This window comes from Pongo abelii, chromosome 18, assembly GCF_028885655.2.
Source record: "Pongo abelii isolate AG06213 chromosome 18, NHGRI_mPonAbe1-v2.0_pri, whole genome shotgun sequence".
In the NCBI taxonomy this organism is placed as follows: Eukaryota; Metazoa; Chordata; class Mammalia; order Primates; family Hominidae; genus Pongo; species Pongo abelii.
The window spans coordinates 51,689,181-51,709,994 of NC_072003.2; the positions used below are offsets into that span (position 1 = coordinate 51,689,181).

Here is a 20,814-nt window from a genome sequence, read left to right on the forward strand (position 1 = left end):
TAAAGATTAAAAGTGATAGCAGAGTCGTATCTAAACGGGGGAAGTCTGAGGCTCTGCGTGCAGAGGCATAAGTTAAATGTGCATATGATGCAACCCTATTGATTATTTCTGATGCTGGGGCTGAACTCTCACTCCCTGTAAGCTCACCCCTTGGATGAGTTCTCCTCTCTTGGGCACAAAGATTGACTTCATTTCCCTTATATAACGGCCCTTATATTTGAGGACTAAGATCATATGCCTCCAAGTCCTTGCCTCCCTGATTCTTTCAGTTATTCTAACATGATGTGATTTTCAGTCCTCACTATCGTGGAGGCAATGCTCTAGAGAGACATCAATTGATTGTCATCTCTCTTTAAATTGTGGGATCCAAAACAGAACCTATTCTTTAGAAGCGGTCTAATAATCACTGTACAATTCGATGCTGCTTCCTGTGCGATCACTATATTAGCAGCTACTTCACAGTTTGGGTTCAGGCTGAAATTATTCTAAACTTATACCTAAAGGACTACATTAGTTGCCTCACAGTTCTTTGAATAGAGATTTAGGATCCTCTCAAAGTACGTTTACTGAATTAAAAAACAAACAAACCAAACCCTAGTATTTTAAATTTATTCCTTCTAAATTCTATCCTATTGATTTTTTTTCTCCTTTTTGGTGTCATTGAATTCCGCCTGGAAGTATTTCTGAATCCTGATTCTAGTATGCAATGTATAAATTTTAAGTTATCCCCTCTAAGTCAGTCACAGGTTTCATGAGCCTAATCATGGTTAATATTCCCTGAATGCCTTTGAGATACCGGATCTTGGTTTAAATCCATATATGGTCAATTATTCATGCTTTAATGCACAAAATCACCTATACCTGCTCTGGATAAATGAATGAATAAATGATCCACTTAAGAAGTACATGCACACTGTTACTCTATTCACTTCACTCCATCTAATTAACCACCAACTATACTTTAATTCTTAACATCTGCAGCCCACACAGTCAGCTGTTTTCTGCCAATGTGCAAGTCTGAGTACAACATCAGTATATCTTCCAGTATGTGTCTTCCAGAGTCTGAGAAAGAGGTTTTGCTATTGACCTGATAAATGTTTTCTCTGTCTAATGAAGTGGGAAGTGTCCTAATAGCTGTCAACAAAGAGAGGAGGACCTCCGTTGATCTGATTCTGAGCAGCTGCAAATGGTAGATCTTGATACAAATACTTAATACAGATAACATAAAGAAGAAACAACTCAGGTGAAAAGAGAAAAAAGGGAATGAACCCTTTTAAAACAGCTTTGAGACCCTAGGTTGTACTTGAGACAGCAATAGTGACAATGAAATTGTATCTCTACTTGTCAGAAAAAATTTATCTAGAACAAAAATACATTAGATCAAATTATCCTTTCCAAAACCTCTAAAATCTAGAAAGGCAAGAGAAAAGCTAATTAAATGTTAATATAATGTAACAGCTCATATTCCTTTGGATTAAGGTAATTATAATCTAGAGTGACATTTGCTTGGGATATTGGTGCATTTTATAACACACCAGGGTCCACTGTATACTCTCTATATAATACATATAGGTTTTGTTTAGTACTTGGAGTATAATTTCATTTTAAATGATCATGAGGTTTATTTACTTATATGATATGGAACAGTTTGGTCAAAAATGCAACAACCCCGTATTATAGTAATATAACCACAGGAGAATCTATAATATGATGTCCAAAAATGCCTGACAAACATACCTCCCAGTTTAAACAGAGGACATTAGCACAGGTCCCAATCCCTGGCCAGAAGAAAGCATAAGAGCCTATTTAAAATTTATGTATATAGCTGCATGCACATATATAAAGATCAGAGAAATCTTTCAGAAACAACTTAGACTCGGCTGCTTAAATTAACATATATTTTCAGATCATCATTTGGGTAATCTCTAATGGAAACACCGAAGTTTACAAGTTGTTCAAGATGCCTTTCCATCAACTTTTAGGGGAGTTGCAATTATGTTTTCAATGCTTGAGGGCTGTTTTCCATGCTGTAACTATTTCGGAGCCTGGCTGCCCCTGCCCAGGTTTACCTTAGAAACGAGGCTGGCCCTGTATGCCGCCAGGGCCTTCAGGTATTCTTTTTTGGCAGCTTCTGTTTTCCTTTTATATACCTATTAAAAGACCACAATTAGCACCACCTTTAGCGTATAAATTCTCAGCTATAAAATAACTGCTGCACAAATTAGGTCACATAAACACAACTCACATAAAAAGGTTGGTCTGCTTGGCTTTGATTTTTAAATGTTAGCGCATGCACACACACACACACACACACACACAGATACTAAAACAAAACAGAACCCTGCCACCCTCACTGGAGCACAATTGTTATATTTACTATCGCAAATAAGAAAAAGATTTCCGGTTGCAATACAGATTATTTGAGAATCACTTTTTCTTGAGAACAGCTGAAAACCTCATGCTAAGGCAATAAATGAGGTAGCAAGAAGAATAAGCTTTGCTGCAAATGGCTTACTTTAGAGAAAGTAATGAGTTTCTCCATCAATGTCTTCTTTCCCTCAGATACCTTTCTAAACTATACCAAACCAGAGGATAAAAACAACAGGTAGAATGATGAAGACAGAAGAGAAAAGAGCAAAGCATTTCAACCTTGGTTTTCTTTTGGAGCAAAATTAAAGGTCAGAAATCATCCAAGCTAGGAAATTTCCATTAGTGACCCCACTAAGTTACATAAATAAAATTCCAGCATATTAAACATGATTTGGGCTTCTCCTTTTCTTAAGTGGTCTGATGGCTGGGTGTTCAATCAATATGCATCTTTCTCTCCAGAGTTTAAAAGTTAGGTGCAGCACTTTTCCAGTCCCTCAGAATTATATTTCTGGGACAGAAAATCAGTCTGCTATCTACAGTGCCAACTAACAAGAAATTTCTAATGTTGCACCATCCCAACAAAACAAGCTTCTAGGAATTAGTTCCTAAAATAAGTTCATGATTTGTAAATAAAATCAAGGACTTTCCACTCTTCATTCTTGAACACAATTATTCTATTTTATCACTCATAGGGGTTGATCTATTCTTCTGTGGATATGTAAAAGTTAACTTCTTTTAATGGTAATTGGAGTTTCATGCAAGGAGCAAGTGGGGGGACCGACCCCCAAGGAACCCATTCTTCTCTTCATTTGTGTGGAGGAGTTGCAAGGGGAAGGAGAGGAGACGAAGCCCCTAAGGAAGTATCTCCCACCAGCATGGCTAATTTCTGAATACCTCTCATACTGCCTTGCTTTAAAATGAACTTGGAATAAAATTTCAAATGCCCGGTGACAATAATGAGACACGCAGAGGCGGCTTCAAAGTTTGGAAACCCACCAGGACAGCACAAGGGTTCAGAAAGATGATCAATGGAAAGGCAAGCGGGATGGACTTAATCCCTTTGTAGTGCCCTTTTTGAACAAAGGGGAAAAAATTCCACATTATTTAAAATGAAAAGATTATCATCAAAAGTTTATGCTTGCAGGATACTGCCTGGATTTCTTCCAACCTTCCTCTGAATGGGTTCTGAACATGCACCCATAAGCTGACAGAGAAATCAATATAACTGGAGAGTTGTTTAGATTTATATGTCTGGGTTTTTAAATTCCATTGCTTAGAAAAGGATTTCAAAAGAAGCAATCATATTAAGTGAACACATGCACTTGGAAAAGGTGTGAGGAATATTTTAAATGATCATGAGGTTTATTTATGGAGCCTTGATGGGTCTTTGTCTCACCTGCTTTTGTTCTTCTCCAAGGCTGTCCCACATAGATGCTACAATTTTTGAGACCTCTCCAAAAGTTGCATTGGGGTTTTGACCTTTAATTGCAGCCTGTGTGTCTCTGAAAAACAGGGCATATGCTGACACTGGCTTCTGTGGCTCATTGGGATCTTTCTTTTTCTTTTTCTTTGGAGTCTTGGGCTTCTTGCCAGAGTCTGGAGCAGCTCTTTTCTCTCCAATGGCCTGCAAAGCAGGAAGAAAATTCACTGCCTAGAATGTACTTGCAGAGAATGCAACAAGACTTAACTCAGATCCATAATTGTTCTTTGAAGGTTCTGTTAGGCATCATCAACAGATGAATCACCACCAAAACCAGGAGAGGGGTAAACTTGCTTGGAGTTAACCAGACAGCAGAGATTAGCATTTAGAACATCAATTAATGAGACCCAGAAGTATCTTCAATACATTCACAACATATGCTCTAAATAGCAATTATGAATAATGAGAAACAGAACACTCTGTACCAGGCAATGCTATATATATGCTATACTATACATACATACATCAGCAAAATATTTTATATCTTCAGAGATTTTAGAAGTAAAACCTAAATAATATTCAGGATGTTGATCATATTCAAATATTTTAAACGAGGTCCCTAGCCATAGTCACATGCCATATGTGTGATCTGTCTGAATTGATTTTTTTTTTTTTTGAGGCTGATTTTTTAATTTTACCAGAATGTTACTTTGGTAATGGCTCTCCAGAAACTCAAATGGAAATTAGCTCCAATTTCTATACTTGCAGCATTAGGAAAAGGTCATCTTTATTTTCTAAAATAACAATAATTTTCTAAAGATTAACAGCAAATGTAAAAATGTCAAAACTACTTTAAGTGGAGATAAAAGGGAAATTGATACTCTCCATAAAATTAAAAACGTGTAAAAAAAAGAGCAATAGTTGATACTTAAAAATCACTAAGAAGACTAAAAAGAAGATGTTTGTTATTTATGGCAAGTAACCCTGCTCACAAGAATACTCCATAGAGACTCACATACATTGACCATATGAACTCTGAGAGATCAGAACCATAAACTGATATGGGTAGAGTTTCCCAATTTAAAGATGACTAAGCTCCATACTCACCAGCTACCACCATCTAAGTTCACTGATCATTTAACATGCTTATCAGAGAAGCAGGGAAATGATTTGTAAACCTTGTTTTATTCCCCTAGATTACAATATCGAAGATAATTTTGCAGTTAACTTCATCAAGAATCCTGCAATGTTTGACAAAATCTGTTTTAAAGCCAGCCTTGGGCAAGATCAACCAAGATAGATTCAAGTTACTAACAGATTGGCTTTTAATGGCTTGAATTCTAATTCAAATTTTCCTAGAGTATTGTTTACTTTCTAAATGAGGGTCATTTGGAACTTTCACTAAGTTTTTACCATTTACTAAAATTATTAGGGAGGAAACTGATAAGGAACTTTTCTTAGAGAGCTCTGAACCCTCAAAGTGTTAAGAAACCACTGGCCTACCTCTAGGTGAGCCTATTGTTTGCACTATTTAAGTGATAACAGCATCCACACTTTATCTGAGTAGTTTATAAGCTTCAGATGGTTTTAAGTCATATCTCACTTCTCCTCCAAAATGCCATCTTTCATAACTCACACAATTAATTCAATAATTCTCTAGAGCCCATAGTCTTTTTTCTAAATTTTCAAAATAAGTGACACTTGTTTAATTCTACTTAATGAATGTGAATTTCCAAGAGAGTCAGATGCCTTTCAGTTAGAGCTTCACCTGGAGCCAAGTTTTCCTTCAATGAAAAACATTATTTAAACAAGAAAAACTATATACAGACACACATATTTTTCTTTTTTTTATTTTTTATTTATTTATTTATTTATCTATTTATTTATTTATTATTATTATTATACTTTAGGTTTTATGGTACATGTGCGCAATTTGCAGGTAAGTTACATATGTATACATGTGCCATGCTGGTGCGCTGCACCCACTAACTCGTCATCTAGCATTAGGTATATCTCCCAGTGCTATCCCTCCCCCCTCCCCCCACCCCACAACAGTCCCCGAAGTGTGATGTTCCCCTTCCTGTGTCCCTGTGTTCTCATTGTTCAATTCCCACCTATGAGTGAGAATATGCGGTGTTTGATTTTTTGTTCTTGCGATAGTTTACTGAGAATGATGATTTCCAATTTTATCCATGTCCCTACACACATATTTTTCTAGTTGAGTCAAACAACTATATTCTTCTCCTGGAAGAAAATCTGCCACTGTTAGTGCCACAATACCCTGACCGATGGCAAGATGCTATTACTTTCCAGAGGAGCTTTTTTTTCCAAATGAGAGCAGTTCAATTTCATTCTCTGTAAAACAATATTCAAATGTCGACCACCTTTGATGCCTTTCTTGGATAACCATGATGTGCCCTAATCATTATTACTTTTAAAGAATAAACCAGAAATGTGGAGTCTCACAATTTAAATAAAAATTCAGAATTAATTCTCCTAAGGAAATTTTTGTGTCATTTACTTAAAAGGGTTGAGACAGAAAGCTGGAGAAAAAGCTTTACCCCAAAGAGACATAATCAATGATAGTTTTAATCTTCCTTTCTCAGCTAAGGTTCAACGAAGATACATTGGCTGTATTGTCTTTACACAAAACCTCGACCCTCGCTTAAAATGGAGCAAGCTAAGAGTCCCATAAGAGGTCCTCTTTAAGACATGACAATTTCAGTTTGGTACAGCGCCAAGTATGAGGATCGGCGGACATGTTATTGGAGGGAAAGGAATCCCTCTGAACTGTAATGGCTAAGCTGTTACCTAACCCCATCTGATCATATCCCTCAAGAGTCTTTAACCATTACGTCTCGATCCTCTGGACTGAAGTTCTGTGAATGTGAGAAGACTGTCAGTGCATTTACCATTCCTGGGCCCAATGGGGGTGCTAACATGATGTGATAGAATAAACCCTTCATCTTGAAACCCCTTCGATTTCTGCAGCATCACTTGAACCTCCCTCCTCTGTTCCTCATCACTCTTAATCTTCTCTAGCTCCTCTTCTTCCTTTTGCTACTTAGAAATAGATGATGCTCAGGGTTCTGTCCTTGACTTGCTCCTTATCCTCTCTGAGAAGTCCTGATTACTTTCACGTCTTCTCATCCATGTGCTGATGGTCCCAAAATCTATAGTTCCAGTTCCCATGAACTGAGTTCTAGACTCCAATGTAAGCACCTCAAATTCAACTCTAACATCCCAAACTCTCATGTTCCCCATGGGGGAGAACACTCCTCTCTTTGTGGGTTGCTCCTCTCAAACTAAAACTCAATTTGTCTCTTCTTCAAATTCCAGTGGATCACCAATTCCTTAAAATCTTTATGATTCTCACTCCTAAAATGCCTGCTAATCTGGTACATCCTGTCCATTCCCTCCCTTGATGAAAGGAAACATAACAAAAGAGTCTTCTAATTAATTTCCTTTTCTTTGGTCCCTCCCTTTATAAGGCATTCTATATATAGCCAAAGTTGTCTCTCTAAAGCATAAATTACTTATGCCATTCCTCGATGCAAATAATTAATCAGCTCTCAGCTACCAACAGAAGAAAGACCACCACATTTAAGCCTTTTCGTTCTTCAACCTCTATTTCTCTCTTCCCCCATATCAAACTTCACTATACCCATAAATAGCATGTACTTCCACTGTTCCTCACTAGCCCCCCACCAAAATGCTGGCCTCTGTCTTCTGCCTCACAGACTTTTATTCATCCACTTAGACCTAATTCAAATATCACTTTCTCAGTAAAGTCTTCCTCAAATCACTCTCCCAAGCAGAATCGATTAGAATCTCAGCACACCAGATACATAAATTATATCACTAATCACATCTGGGGCTAGTTTTAAACATTGCTATTCATCCCCAATGGGGAATCTCATGAGCAGTAATTCTCTTATAAATCTTTGTATCACAAGAACCAAACAAAATGCCAAGCACAGAGTAGGTATACAGCACATAATTAATGAGTGACTAATGAGTAATTATGTACTATTGCAGTACTCTTTTTCATTATCCTAAGCATTTGGAAAAGTCATACTGGAACACAGTTTTTATTTCAAACTTTGTATCATTTAAAATTATACATTTCCCATGACAAAGGCAAAAACGTAAGATGATGAGAATGAACTCAGCGATAAACATCACTGAAGCTACAAGGCTGTCAAATGTGGCAGCAGCCTGACCAACACACTGGATGAAACTTGCTCACATGGACATTAACTTAGAACCAGAGCAGTTTAGAATTTCTGGAATGTCTAGAATTTCTGGAAATTTGTAGCAGGGAGTCCAAGCCCTCCTTTTGCAGATTAGAAAAATTGGGCCTACAAGAATTAAATAACATGTCCAATGCCTTACAGCTATAGTAGGAGAAACCAGATCTCTCAATTTCCAGTCCAATATACTTTCTACAGAAAATAAATGAAAGAGTGAAGAAAAACAACAAACCATCATACATTTAAATGGCACTCCAAATCCATGAAGAAAAACAAGGTAACACCATGAATGAAATTCAAACAGCATGGGGTAATCCCATATTCTCTGGCAGGTTACACACTAAGGCAGTTCTAACTTACTCTGTTGGCTTCATCAGCATCCTCTTCATTGATGGAGCTGGAAGGGGAGGGAGTGGCCGATTTGCTTGCTGGAGGTGAAGGAGATGTGTGAGGCATACTGGCACCTCCCAAATTCAACCCCAACTGGGCGCTGAGCTGAGACTGGTTGATGGTGGTGAGCTGGGCAGGAGGCATGATCCCAGAACGCGCAGCATCGGTCATGTGGACGATGGACCGCATGATCAGGGAGGGATCCTGCCGGTACTGGGACACTTGTGTGTGGCTCTGATCCTAGAAAGGCAGCAATGAAGGGGGAAAAGATTTCAGTTTTTCCAGATATCAGTGAACTTATCAGGTTAGCATCTCCTTAGATAGGTTTGAACTGTTGCAATGTCGATAGGTCTGACCTATTGCAGGATGATGGTCTCCGTTCATTTATTAAATATAAGGACCCATGCCAAGAATTTGAAAGGTGACAAGCACAAAATCCAAAAATCCAGCACAGAATATTTCATTATAGAACTGTCACTGGATGTGGAAGGAAGGAAGGAAGGAAGGAAGGAAGGAAGGAAGGAAGGAAGGAAGGAAGGAAGGAAGGAAGGAAGGAAGGAAGGAAGGAAGGAAGGATGGAAGGAGGGAGGGAGGGAGGGAAGAAAGAAGAAAGGACATTAGCAAAACTAAATATAATCTTTCAGCTCTTGTTTCTTATTGAGTAAACTGGTGGCAGGGAAAGGGCTGAAGCAGAGACCACACCCATTCAGGCTCATCCATTAGTTTACCATCCTTCCCACACACGTAGCTGTTATGAGAGAAGGCGAAGCCATTCTTCATTTTATTCTCCCAGAAATGCACAGGACATGCAGAGGATGGGCCAGCAAAGCACAGAGCTTTAGTTTCACAGAGCAAACATCTGTTTGCTTTAGGGCACCCTTTCTGTGAAATCCTCTGTGGTTAACCAGACGGTCATTCCGATTCTGAATTACATTGTCAGCGGCATCTGGAAGTCGTTCAATGTCTTTTGGATTAGATATAACTTTTTTCACTTAAACCTACTTTGTTTTCTTTTGTTCAATCCATCATGATTGAATGTACTAATGAATTTTTTCATAAATACGTATAAAAAGATGGTGGAGATCATCAGAAATAGCTTTTTCTGAAACTTATTGCAGTTACTTCAAATGTAGCTTTCTCTGTTGTTGGTAGTCATACAGAAAGGTCTTATAGTTGTTACTGCTTATTCTCTATTTTTTTTAATTCCAAAGAATCAAAAAATGAAGACATGTTTTTCAAATGACTTACTTTAAGACATGTCATTTGGAGTGAGTCTGTGATTTTGCTGAAACCAAATTCTCTTGACTCACAGCGACCCAGAATCTAATTTTATACACAAGCCTATGAATTCTTAACTGTTCCTTTTTTGAGTCCTTCTGATAAGGCTTATTTTTGCTCTTTAAAGAAGCAGAATGAATTGTAAATAACTAAATTGGAGCATTTGGTTTCTTCATATTAAATATATAAATGCCACTCAATAAGAAGATCTATCAAAGAAAACTAGCTGAATAAATTATGGCCTACCTATACGTCAAAGTGTTATGAAGCTTTTAAAAATAATGAATTAGATTTATGTGCATTGACCTAGGGCAGAGTTTCTCAATTTCAGCTCTCTTGACATTTTGGACCAGATAATTTTTATTGTAGGGGCTTGTCCTGCATATTGTAGGTACTCAGATGCATCCCCAGCCTTTTCCCACTAGATGCTAACAACGTCCCTCCCCGTACCAGTCATGACAATGAAAAATGTCTCCAGACTTTGCCCCAGGTGGGGCAAAACCACTCCCAGTTGAGAACCACTAACCTACCCAAGATACAGTACATAAAAGGCAAGTTAAAAAATAACTATACAGGACAGCCTTGTTTTCTCTGGGAAAAAAAAAAAGGTGTATCCTAACATTAACAATGGTTACATTATAAGGGGTAGAATGGGAGGGGAAAGGAGGGGAGAGTTTCAACTTTTTCTATGTACATGTGTATGCCGTTTTGATAAGCTGTGACCACAATACAAAAGTAAACATTGTTCAATTCCCACCTATGAGTGAGAACATGCGGTGTTTGGTTTTTTGTCCTTGCGATAGTTTGCTGAGAATGATGGTTTCCAGTTTCATCCATGTCCCTACAAAGGACATGAACTCTTCATTTTTTATGGCTGCATAGTATTCCATGGTGTATATGTGCCACATTTTCTTAATCCAGTCTATCGTTGTTGGACATTTGGGTTGGTTCCAAGTCTTTGCCATTGTTGTGGGGTGGGGGGAGGGGGGAGGGATAGCATTAGGAGATACACCTAATGCTAAATGACGAGTTAATGGGTGCAGCACACCAACATGGCACATGTATACATATGTAACAAATCTGCACATTGTGCACATGTACCCTAAAACTTAAAGTATAATAATAAAAAAAAAGAAATGGAAAAAAAAAGCAAACAGAAACTAAAACACTTTAATCAGAAAAAAAGGAAGATAATGCAAGTGGTTAAAAGAGTCCGTTAACAAGTGTTAGAATATTAAATACATACATTTCCCATTTCTTAATAATTTCTGAATAATTACTGTGAAATCCTGGAGGAAAGTGTCACAAATATCAGAACACCACTCTCCCTTATATCACCGGCAATGTTCTCCTTCGTTGTTCCTACAATATTACGTTCTACTTGCAGGTGTCTTTCTGCAGATTGTGTGGATTTTATGTTATCTGTTCATCCTAATTATCTTTTTTTATTGGAATTCTACCACATTTGCTCATTTCTCCTAGAAAATCTGAACTATCTGTTCAGTCTTCCATGTTCTCTTGAAGTGTAACCACTGCTCACTGACATAACTTCCACCCCCAAACTACTGGTAGTTATGCCATCTAACTTATTCTAAATTTTCTTCTTCATATATGTCTTTCAGAATGCTTTTTTTTTTCTTTAGATGGAGTCTCGCTCTGTTGCCCAGGCTTGAGTGCAGTGGTGCCATCTCGGCTTACTGCAACCTCCACCTCCCAGGTTCAAGTGATTCTCCTTCCTTAGCCTCCTGAGTAGCTGAAATTACAGGCACACACCACCATACCCAGCTAATTTTTGTATTTTTAGTAGAGACGGGGTTTCACCATGTTGGTCAGGCTTGTCTCGAACTCCTGACCTCAAGTGATCTGCCAGCCTCGGCCTCCCAAAGTGCTGGGATTACAGGCATGCCCGCGCCTGGCCCAGAATGCTTTTTAAAAATCTTTCCATCTTATTTAAATCTAGATGTTTTAAAGCATCTACAGGCAAATTCCAGGGCACATTTAAGTGAAGTATTTTAATTCTGACTGTATAATACTAAATTAGTTAACTGGTATGGCCATGAAATGTGATCATCTGATTTATGCAGTTTTCTCATTAGCAGAGAGTTACTTTGCTCTCTTCGCTTCAATGCCTGTGAAAATCTGCACATATAGGTGCTCGATTGACTCACCCCACACCTAGAGCATTTTTCAGATGGCTTTCATGGCCAAACACAAGCATGTCTCCTTGGCTTCGTCAGCCCTTCCTGAATTCCATCTGCAATTTATGCCTTTATTATGGATCTTGTTGCTGGGGAGCTCCTGTTGATAGACAGCCAAGGTTCACTGTACTAAAAAGGAAGTTTTACTGTGTGTTTATTACTATGCGCCAGCATTTGTGCTAAGCTTAATATGCACTTTCTAATTTAATCCCCTAGATTGCTTTCTGCATTAGATACTAGTACTATACTCATTCTTAGACAGATAAGAATGATTCCCCAGGCCCTCAAGCTAGCTAGTGAATGCTTGACAGAAAACCTGGGCCCTAGAGAGCCATGGTATCTTCATGGTGGAGGCGTGTCCTGCCTGGCAGAGAGAGATGAATGAGACACTGGGATCTCCACTGCCATCATCCCCCTTTAACAAAATCAACTCCATTTCCATTTGTTTTATAAATTGAGGTTCCTCATAATATTTCATTACAAAAAAAACAAAAAAACAAAAAAAAAAACAAGGTTCTTTTGCAGGGTGACAGTATGGAAACCACTCCTGAAGAGTACTGGCGGTGGGGCCAAGGCCTTGCCAAAACTTAGAGTCATCCACATAGTCTTCAGATCCAAAAAGATGCCATCTCCCACTGGACAAGATACCAAGGGCCTCTAGATTATTTTTAAAGTAACCTCTGACCCACATAATTGATGCATCAAAATGTGCTACCACTCACCACGGTTCACAGTTATCCCGTAATCACTTCCTATGAGTGAAGATTATAGTATAAGACGATGAATGGCTAAAGTGTCTCTTTGGAAATTCAAGCTCCTTTAAGGCCACCAATTATTAACAACTGCCTTGGGGAACTTGAGGATCCTCAACAGCTCCAATCATTTTCCATAAAAGTAACCTTTAAAAGATGTTACCCTTGATCTTAGGACTAACACATAAAAAGAGAAAGATGTCAACTCAGTATAAAAGTATTTATTGAGCCCCTACTACGTATCAGGCCAGAGAAGGCAATATATCAAACCTTCTATCTTTGAGAACCAGGAAATTACCATGTGATCATTTTACACATTAAACAAAATCCTGAATGGATGAACAAATTTACTACAACATAATGTAGGCCAGAATAATTTTTATATACTCCCACCAAAATTGCTCACAATTTTTCCCAGTAGTAATGACACAGTAAGGAAATGTATAACTATGAATATAGCCCAGAGAAATTTAATGTGCTTTTGTTAATATTACTTCTCACTTACAAAAATTAAGTCCTGAAATATTTACCAGTGATCATTTAAAGGCAAAGCAGCTATTGGGTTCTAAGAGATTGCCCACTATCATAACCAACAATAAGAGCTGAATGCTGGTAGCTTTCTCAACTCCTTTCACAATTACATTTTATATGTAATGTTCCTTTATATAGTTTCCTAAATTTGTCAGTATTTGGGAAAAACTCATTCTTTCTTCCTTGTCTCATTTTGTCTTCTAATTGGCGATATTAGATAAGAGTTTCTCAACCTGAGTGGTACTGACATTTGGGTCTGGATGATCCTTTGTTGGGGGAGGGGCATTCTGTACATTATAGAATATCTAGCAGCATCTCTGGCCTCTCCTACTAGATACCAGTAGCTGCCCCTCCCCTACCAGGTTGTGACAACCAAAATGTATCCAGACATGGGCAAATGTCAAAATCCCCTTCATTTGCAAATTACTGTATTAGACAAATATCATAAAAATCATCTTCTTGGGGGAGGCAGGTAGTGAACGTACAAAGCTTATGTTCTGTTCCTAAAAATAGAAAGCATCCACATAAACAAGATTCCAACTGTGATAAATATTGGGAAGAAAATAAATAGGTTATACAAAAAAGAGTTATTGGGAAAGGATGGCTACATTTGATTGGGTCAATAGGAAAGGCCTCTCAAAAAAGATAGTATTTGAGCTGATGCTGAAGGATGAGGAGAAGCCAACTGTGAAGTGAAGGGAAAAGCATGTCTCATGCAGAGGGAACAGCATGTGCAAGGTCTGAAGTGGGAGAGATCTTGACATGCTTGAGAAATGAAAAGGTGGACAGGAAAGCTGGGTGCAGGGTAGGCAAGGTAAAGGGTGAAATGCAATAGGCTTAGAGAGACTGGTCTCATTGTGTAAGGTGGGGAAATCATGGGATGTTTCCCTGAAGAGGTGACCTACTATGCTGAGGTATAAAGGGAAGTAGAAGCTAACCAAGCCAGGGCATCCCAGACAGAGATGAACATGTACCCAAACCTGGGGCATGGGCAAACATACTACCGATAAGGAAATGACAGTCCAGTGTGACTGGGCCAGGAAGAGCACAGCTGGCTGTGAGGCTGGAATGGCAAGTCATGGCCATAAAGTGACAAGGTTTATTGTCTGGGCCAGGAAGTCTGGATTATATTCACAGTGTAGAAGGCTGCCATTGAAAGTTTAAAGCATGGTGTATATCTAGTGGGACTATTCATTGCAATAAATATTAACTGACCATACCTCATGGACAACCAACCCATCTAAATCAATTGCGGACATTTCTATTTAGTTTAAATATAAATGTATAGCCTGCCACCTCAATCTGTGTTTCGAAGAATACCCAAAGATTAATATTTGCAGTCCCAGAAGGTCACTCAGAATGGGTGGGCCATGGATCTCATAAAATGCTCTCGCTAATAGGAGGGGCACTGCCTTCTATCTATTGGCCTATATGATTCATGCCTGTGGTGTTCAACAAAGCCTTCTGGTTTCTGTATGTCTTGGTGGGGGTAGGGGGTGCCTGGCGGAGGCTCGCCTCTCTCTCCACCTGATGAAAGAGCCTCTTTGTCTTTTTTAAACAGGAAAAATCCAATGAATGGATATTTTGGGTAGCAATCCCTCATTTTCTTAAATTGCCTGAAACCCAGTCTATTATTGAACATTAATCATTTGAGTGAACGGTTAAAATCTGAATAATATTATATTAATAAGGAAACTTTAGATCACTAACACAAATGAAAAATTAAAATCACTCATGGCCAATGGAATGCCAAATAAACACCAGGAAAAGAAAATAATACTGTTATAGCCAGTGTGGATACTGGGGCCTGCCTAAGGCTCTGGGCCTGAGTTCCGCTTTCTTTAACTTAAGAAGGCTAAAAGAAAGGTGTGAAAGACTTAATTAGCCCCAAACTGAGTCTTTCTCCTGGACTTAATCAAGATTAAAAGAGAATTGAAAGGTGAAAAACTTCCATACTGTGTAAGTCACTATGTTATAATATCATGTTTGTACTTCATATGAAGATATGTCTTAGTGTAGCAGGATATGAGAAGAGAATGGATAAAACTTGCTCTAATTTCCTTAAATGAGAAAACTCTACATATTTAAATCCTTTTCACTCATTTTTTCAGGCCTGGAGCAGTGCTACATTTATCTTTGTGCTGCACACTTAGTAGTACATAGTTATACATACTATGGTCTTGCTTTGTTTTGTTTCTTTTTGCAAATCTAAGATATAAGCTTTCACCCTGACATTTTATTGTAAATATTATACATTATTATTCTATATTATCTGTTTATACTTATTACAATGGCACTTACACTTGGGTTGATTTCATCATTAAAAATTTTTTAAATTCTAATATGCAAATGTGTTTAATGCATCTTCTATCTATACTTACACATAAATATTCTCCATAACGATCCAATATGAGGTTTTCAAAATAGAGCATAACATCCGATTAAGAAGCAACTAACCCAAATATATTAGAGTGTGACTAAATATATTTTCACTGTGCCAGTTTGTAATCAATATTTCTTGAGAAATGAAGAGATTAAACAATTATCAGCAATAAAAATTACTTTGTATTCATAAATATCAGAGTTAACTGCAAATAGGAAATGCAGGCCAGTAATTTTATGTTCAATTATTTAGTTATGTCTTATAGCAATGTTAAAATTTTATTTCCAGATTAACAACGATCAAATAGTTATGCATAGCTACTACTTTTGTAACTCCAATGGACCCTGACATAGTCATGCCAAAGGCATACCAATGATAATTACAGACCTGCATACCACCACCTTTATATTCATCAAAATATCTGCACTGAAATAGATCATTTTTACTTAATAACTACTCTCAGGGTTGTAATCAGACATACCTACCCATGAAAGTTTTGTAAAAAACAGTGTTCCCTAAAGTTAATTAATAGTTTCTTGGCAAAATAAAATTTTCAAGAGTTTATTATGAACACTTAATGGTAGTTTACTCATGTACCCTGTAACTGCCTTTGTTTTACCAAAGGGACAGCTCCATGCTTATTTTATTCAGTCCTAAGTTAAAATTTTAAAGAGCAATTCCACTTTTATAGCTGTTGATACTTCAAGCCCCCTCCCTTCCATTTTAACTTAGCAGTCTAAGTATGCTCTTAATAACAAGCAAATATCCTTTCATTGTCCTTTTATTCATTTATATGTTGAACAAATGAAATATTTATTGAAAGCCAAGTATATTCCAGGCCCAGAGACGACACCAAACAGACCCAAGGAGCACTTGCCTTCCTGGAGCTTCTATTCTGGTAGGGAGGAGACAGATGGGAAGCAAGCAAAGGAAACCATTGCAAAGGACGACAAGGGCTGTGAATAAAAGGAACAGGGGTAATGGTATACAGAGTAACTCTCACCTCTCCAAAAAATATTTGAGCCATCGTGTCAGTCTTATGTGGGAATCTAAGTGCTGTAAAAGGGTGTCTTTGCTGTCTCTGAACCATCACTAAGTACTACAATACTTAACTGTAGATGATCTAGGTTAAAAAGAAGATACAGGGAAATAAACCACAGCCAGCCTTCTCATAACACTTTCCTTTAAATGTTATAAACCAAACAATAATCATGTATCACACTGCACAAGGGCTAATTAGGTTTAGCAGAAGTTTGAAACACAGTCCTACTTTGACAGATGACCCTCAAGTTAACTCAGCCCTAAAGACAATTCCTATCTGTTCAGAGTCAGTAGTATGCACAGGCCAAGAATAAAGAATATTTATTTTAAGCTCAGTGTGGTACAAGGCTCTACAAAGAAGGCAGCTTGTAAAAGTGTCTGTGGCCTGCGTATTTTTGGCAGACAATTATCAAGGTATAGTAACAACTAAATTAAAGTTGGCTTTTGACAATAAGCTTTCAGGCAGCAGTCAGATTGAATCTCTATAATTCATTGAGGGTACACTGGTAGTCAAAAAAAAAAAAAAAAAGAAACACAAAACAATTTCACAAACAGTATAATCAAGCTCTAATGATTAAAAACAGGCCAGGTGCAGTGGCTCATGCTTCTAATCACAGCAATTTGGGAGGCCAAGACAGGAGAACAGCTGGAAGCCAGGAATTCAAGACCAGCCTGGGCAACTGACAGCAAGGCCCTGTCTCTATAAAAATTTTAAAAACTAGCTGGACATGGTGGCACACACCTGTAGTCCCAACTACTCGAGAAGCTGAGGATCGCTTGAACACGGGAGTTCGAGACTGCAATGAGCTATGATCATACCACTGCACCTCAGCCTGAGTGACAGAGTGAGATCCTCTCTCTAAAAACTATGTAAAATTAAAAAAAAAAAAAAAACAACAAACAATATACAGCACTTAGTAGGTGCTCAGTAAATATTCATTGAAGGTTAATATATGGTTTCAGTTTTATAATTTAGACTTCACGCAGATAGGTCTTATTCCATTCAATGTGTATTTTTGCCTAGGTAAGTTGTGACTTTTATATTGTTAATTTATAATAAAATAGTTTTTGACCATAACTTGACCAAAGTTATTCAATCTGTATGATAAATTTGTAAGCATTCAATTTGTATGAGAAATTGCTTGTCCCCCCCATGGCTAAATAGTCATCATCCTGTGGACTTTAGCTCCCCAGCCTCTATTGACAATGGCAATGAATGCGTTCATAACAATAATAAGGGCTTGTTTTAATAGAACGTTCCATGCATTAAACACATTAATGACCCATGAAATAACTGCTTTATCTGTAACACATTAAGCAACATTGCTAAAAATGTATTAATTGAAAGTCTGCTATTTTTCTTAACGTAAGATTTTTTTAAGTATAAAAATGGCATGAAAGTCATTTTCTTAAAAACAAATATAATAATTCAACTTCAAAATTAGAGCCATGCCAAATGATGGTATAAAAACTTCTAAAATAAGCCTGGTAATTTTAGATGTAACATTTTGATAAATTGCCATTTTTCTATCAAAAATGATATCTGTCTGGATTATGACTTGAGTCTTATGAATATTTTAAAAGCTCATAATTTTCTTCTCTGCATAAGTGTCTCCTATAGGACCTTTTCCTCTCCTTTTCTCTTCCCTTTAACAGGTACGAATACTACCATACTCAAATACTTTCCTTACTTCCATCTTTTTCAATTTTCTAATACTCCGTTTGATATTGCTAGAGCACCACTATAGCATTCTCTATAAATATGTGTGATCACAATTAAATCCAAGGTAATATCAAACAGAAAATGCCAGTCCTCTAAACATGGAAATATAATATATGAAGAAAAGTATGTGAATTATCAGTGTGTTTTATAAATTCTCTTTTGGGGGGCATACAAAATAACAGACCAGAGACAATTATTTTACTGTCTGTTTCTTAGATATCAAAGAGAATTTTGAAATTCATCAAAGCTAACCTTCTGTTATGTACAACAGGCTAAGCTGAAAAGAATGTTAACAAGTTCAATTTTCATTCAATCAGCACTACTGCTCTCTGAAATGTTTCATTGCAGGAAAGAAATAAAAATAATCTATATGGTAATTATGAGGATGAATCCCCCAGTAACTTTCAGCTACATGAAAGGTCAGTTCTATTCAAGATATTTTATCAGTCCCCTGCACATACTCCTGTCCTGTCATTTTAAATCTGAACAGCATTTTATTTTCCCATTTACAGCTACCTGCAGAATTAAGTACTTAAGCCAAATAAGAAAAAAAAAAGAAATGTTGAATGCTGGCAAAGGCTATAATAGCATAGAGATAAATCGTTCATCTGCTCTCTCTCAAGCCTCTAGGGCTGCAGATTTTTCTTCTCCTGGTGCACTGTGGGTATTCAAAACTTGTTCAACATGATTTCATTTCATTTCAGGCACTGCCTGAGAAAACTAAATTACAGAATCAATCATACAGAAGGTCAGAGTGAGACTTCATTACAAGTATTGCATGCTTGCATGAATATCTTTCATTTATGACTGACCCAATATGTCACAATAGCTGTCTAGTAAAAATAATCCACTTTCTGAAATTGATGTACTACTGATGTCAATGCTACTCAGCAGGCTGGGCAGATTATAGAGAAGTGTTAAAAAAAAAAAAAACACAACCCTTTGGAACGCACATTGTAGATTTTTAGAATTGCAATCTTTTGTGGATTAAAGCAATTTCCAGATGATCATCCGAACTGACAATAACACTTAGAGGTAACAAATTTTTAACCAAAATACAATGTTGATTTTGACTTGCCAACCACATCCTGTTTTAAAATACACGTATTCACGACAAGCAAATCAAGGTTGTTCTTTGAAGTCACAAATGCATCGACATTCAATTTTTCAGCAATTCGCTTTTGAATACTGGGGCATTATTTGCATATTTTGAAATGTGAATGCTAATCACTGGACTCTTTTTAATCCCCCTTTTATGTTCCTGCCTTCTGTTTTTAAATATAATGGCATAAATTTAACGAAGATAAACATGTTGTGCTTGTTGCCAACAATAATGCAGCTAATCAGTAATGTGACAAACTGTCACTCTTTCTAAAGGAAAACTGATGAAGCTCTGAAGAAAAGCTGGTTCAATACATCAACAAGCTGGCTTTTCTTCTTATATGATAGTCTTAATTCACCATAGCAGTCCTTAACAGACAGCCATATTCATTTGGATAATAAAACTTCTTACTTGCATAAGGTATGAAATATCCAACACACACTGGGAAGCTGAATGCGTGATGTATGAAGTATTATTTATTATTTTTCTGGTGACCTTCCTAAGGGAAATCTCTGAGGAGGCTTCTGTGGAGTGTTATGATGTAGCCAGCCAACTCAGTACCCGGAGGGAGATATAGAAGAACCCTGACATAACCAATTTTTAACCATGCCTCTGGCGATTCTGAATTCAAGTTTATAGGTGAACATGTCAGGTAGTACATAGAACAAAGCCAACGACACATTGTATTCATCATAATTCTGTCCTAGTACCTTTTATTTTTTCCAACATTTGTGATTTAAAATCCCATGACATTTCTTCAAGGTGAAATTCTACTAGCATTTTCAACAAGATTAGTTTGTTTCAAGCCAAAATAAATATCACTCAGGTTCAGCAAAACTTCAAAAAGGCACCAATAAATGTGATGAGGTCCATGTAAATACCATGACAACAGCCTGCACTTAGCTAAAGTACCTATACTTTTAAAAATCAATGAAATAATTCAACTGCTTTAGTGATTAGCCATACATTACAAAAGAAGCATTAAAAATTGAGTCCTCTTTCCCAATGCCAGTCCGTGAAAGCATTGTTCTTTAAGTGTATGTGAACATCATAATTATTTTATGATTCCATCTTTAGTTCTTTCCAATATAGTAAATTCAATTGACCATGAAATGAAATTTCATAGTCAAAATGCCTCCTTTACACTTTTTTATGGCAGCAATAACAGTTTTATAGCTTTAAGGCAAGGTAATTCATCAGATGTTTAATTTAAAGGCAGATTCTTATATTATTAATAAATATTTACCAATTTAATAAAGTACACATTTTAACATACATTTAAATATTTCTGCAACTTAAATGAGCCTCACTGAGCATCTATGAATGACGGTGAACCCTGGCAAGCTCCCTTGGTGACTAAACACACCCATTTT

At 37.1% G+C, this 20,814-nt stretch overlaps 1 protein-coding gene across 3 annotated transcripts in view; it reads right to left on the bottom strand.

Moving 5' to 3' along the window:
• The window catches only part of TOX3 (TOX high mobility group box family member 3), a 120,413-nt gene that overhangs the window by 13,957 nt on the left and 85,642 nt on the right, over positions 1 to 20,814 (bottom strand). For all 3 annotated transcript variants that reach the window (XM_054533906.2, XM_054533907.2, XM_024233665.3), the window contains exons 4-6: positions 8,404 to 8,673; positions 3,767 to 3,994; positions 2,070 to 2,150 (exon numbers count right to left, since the gene is read on the bottom strand). In XM_054533906.2, coding sequence (XP_054389881.1) covers positions 2,070 to 2,150; positions 3,767 to 3,994; positions 8,404 to 8,673 — 579 coding nt within the window. The remainder of the gene's footprint in view (positions 1 to 2,069; positions 2,151 to 3,766; positions 3,995 to 8,403; positions 8,674 to 20,814) is intronic.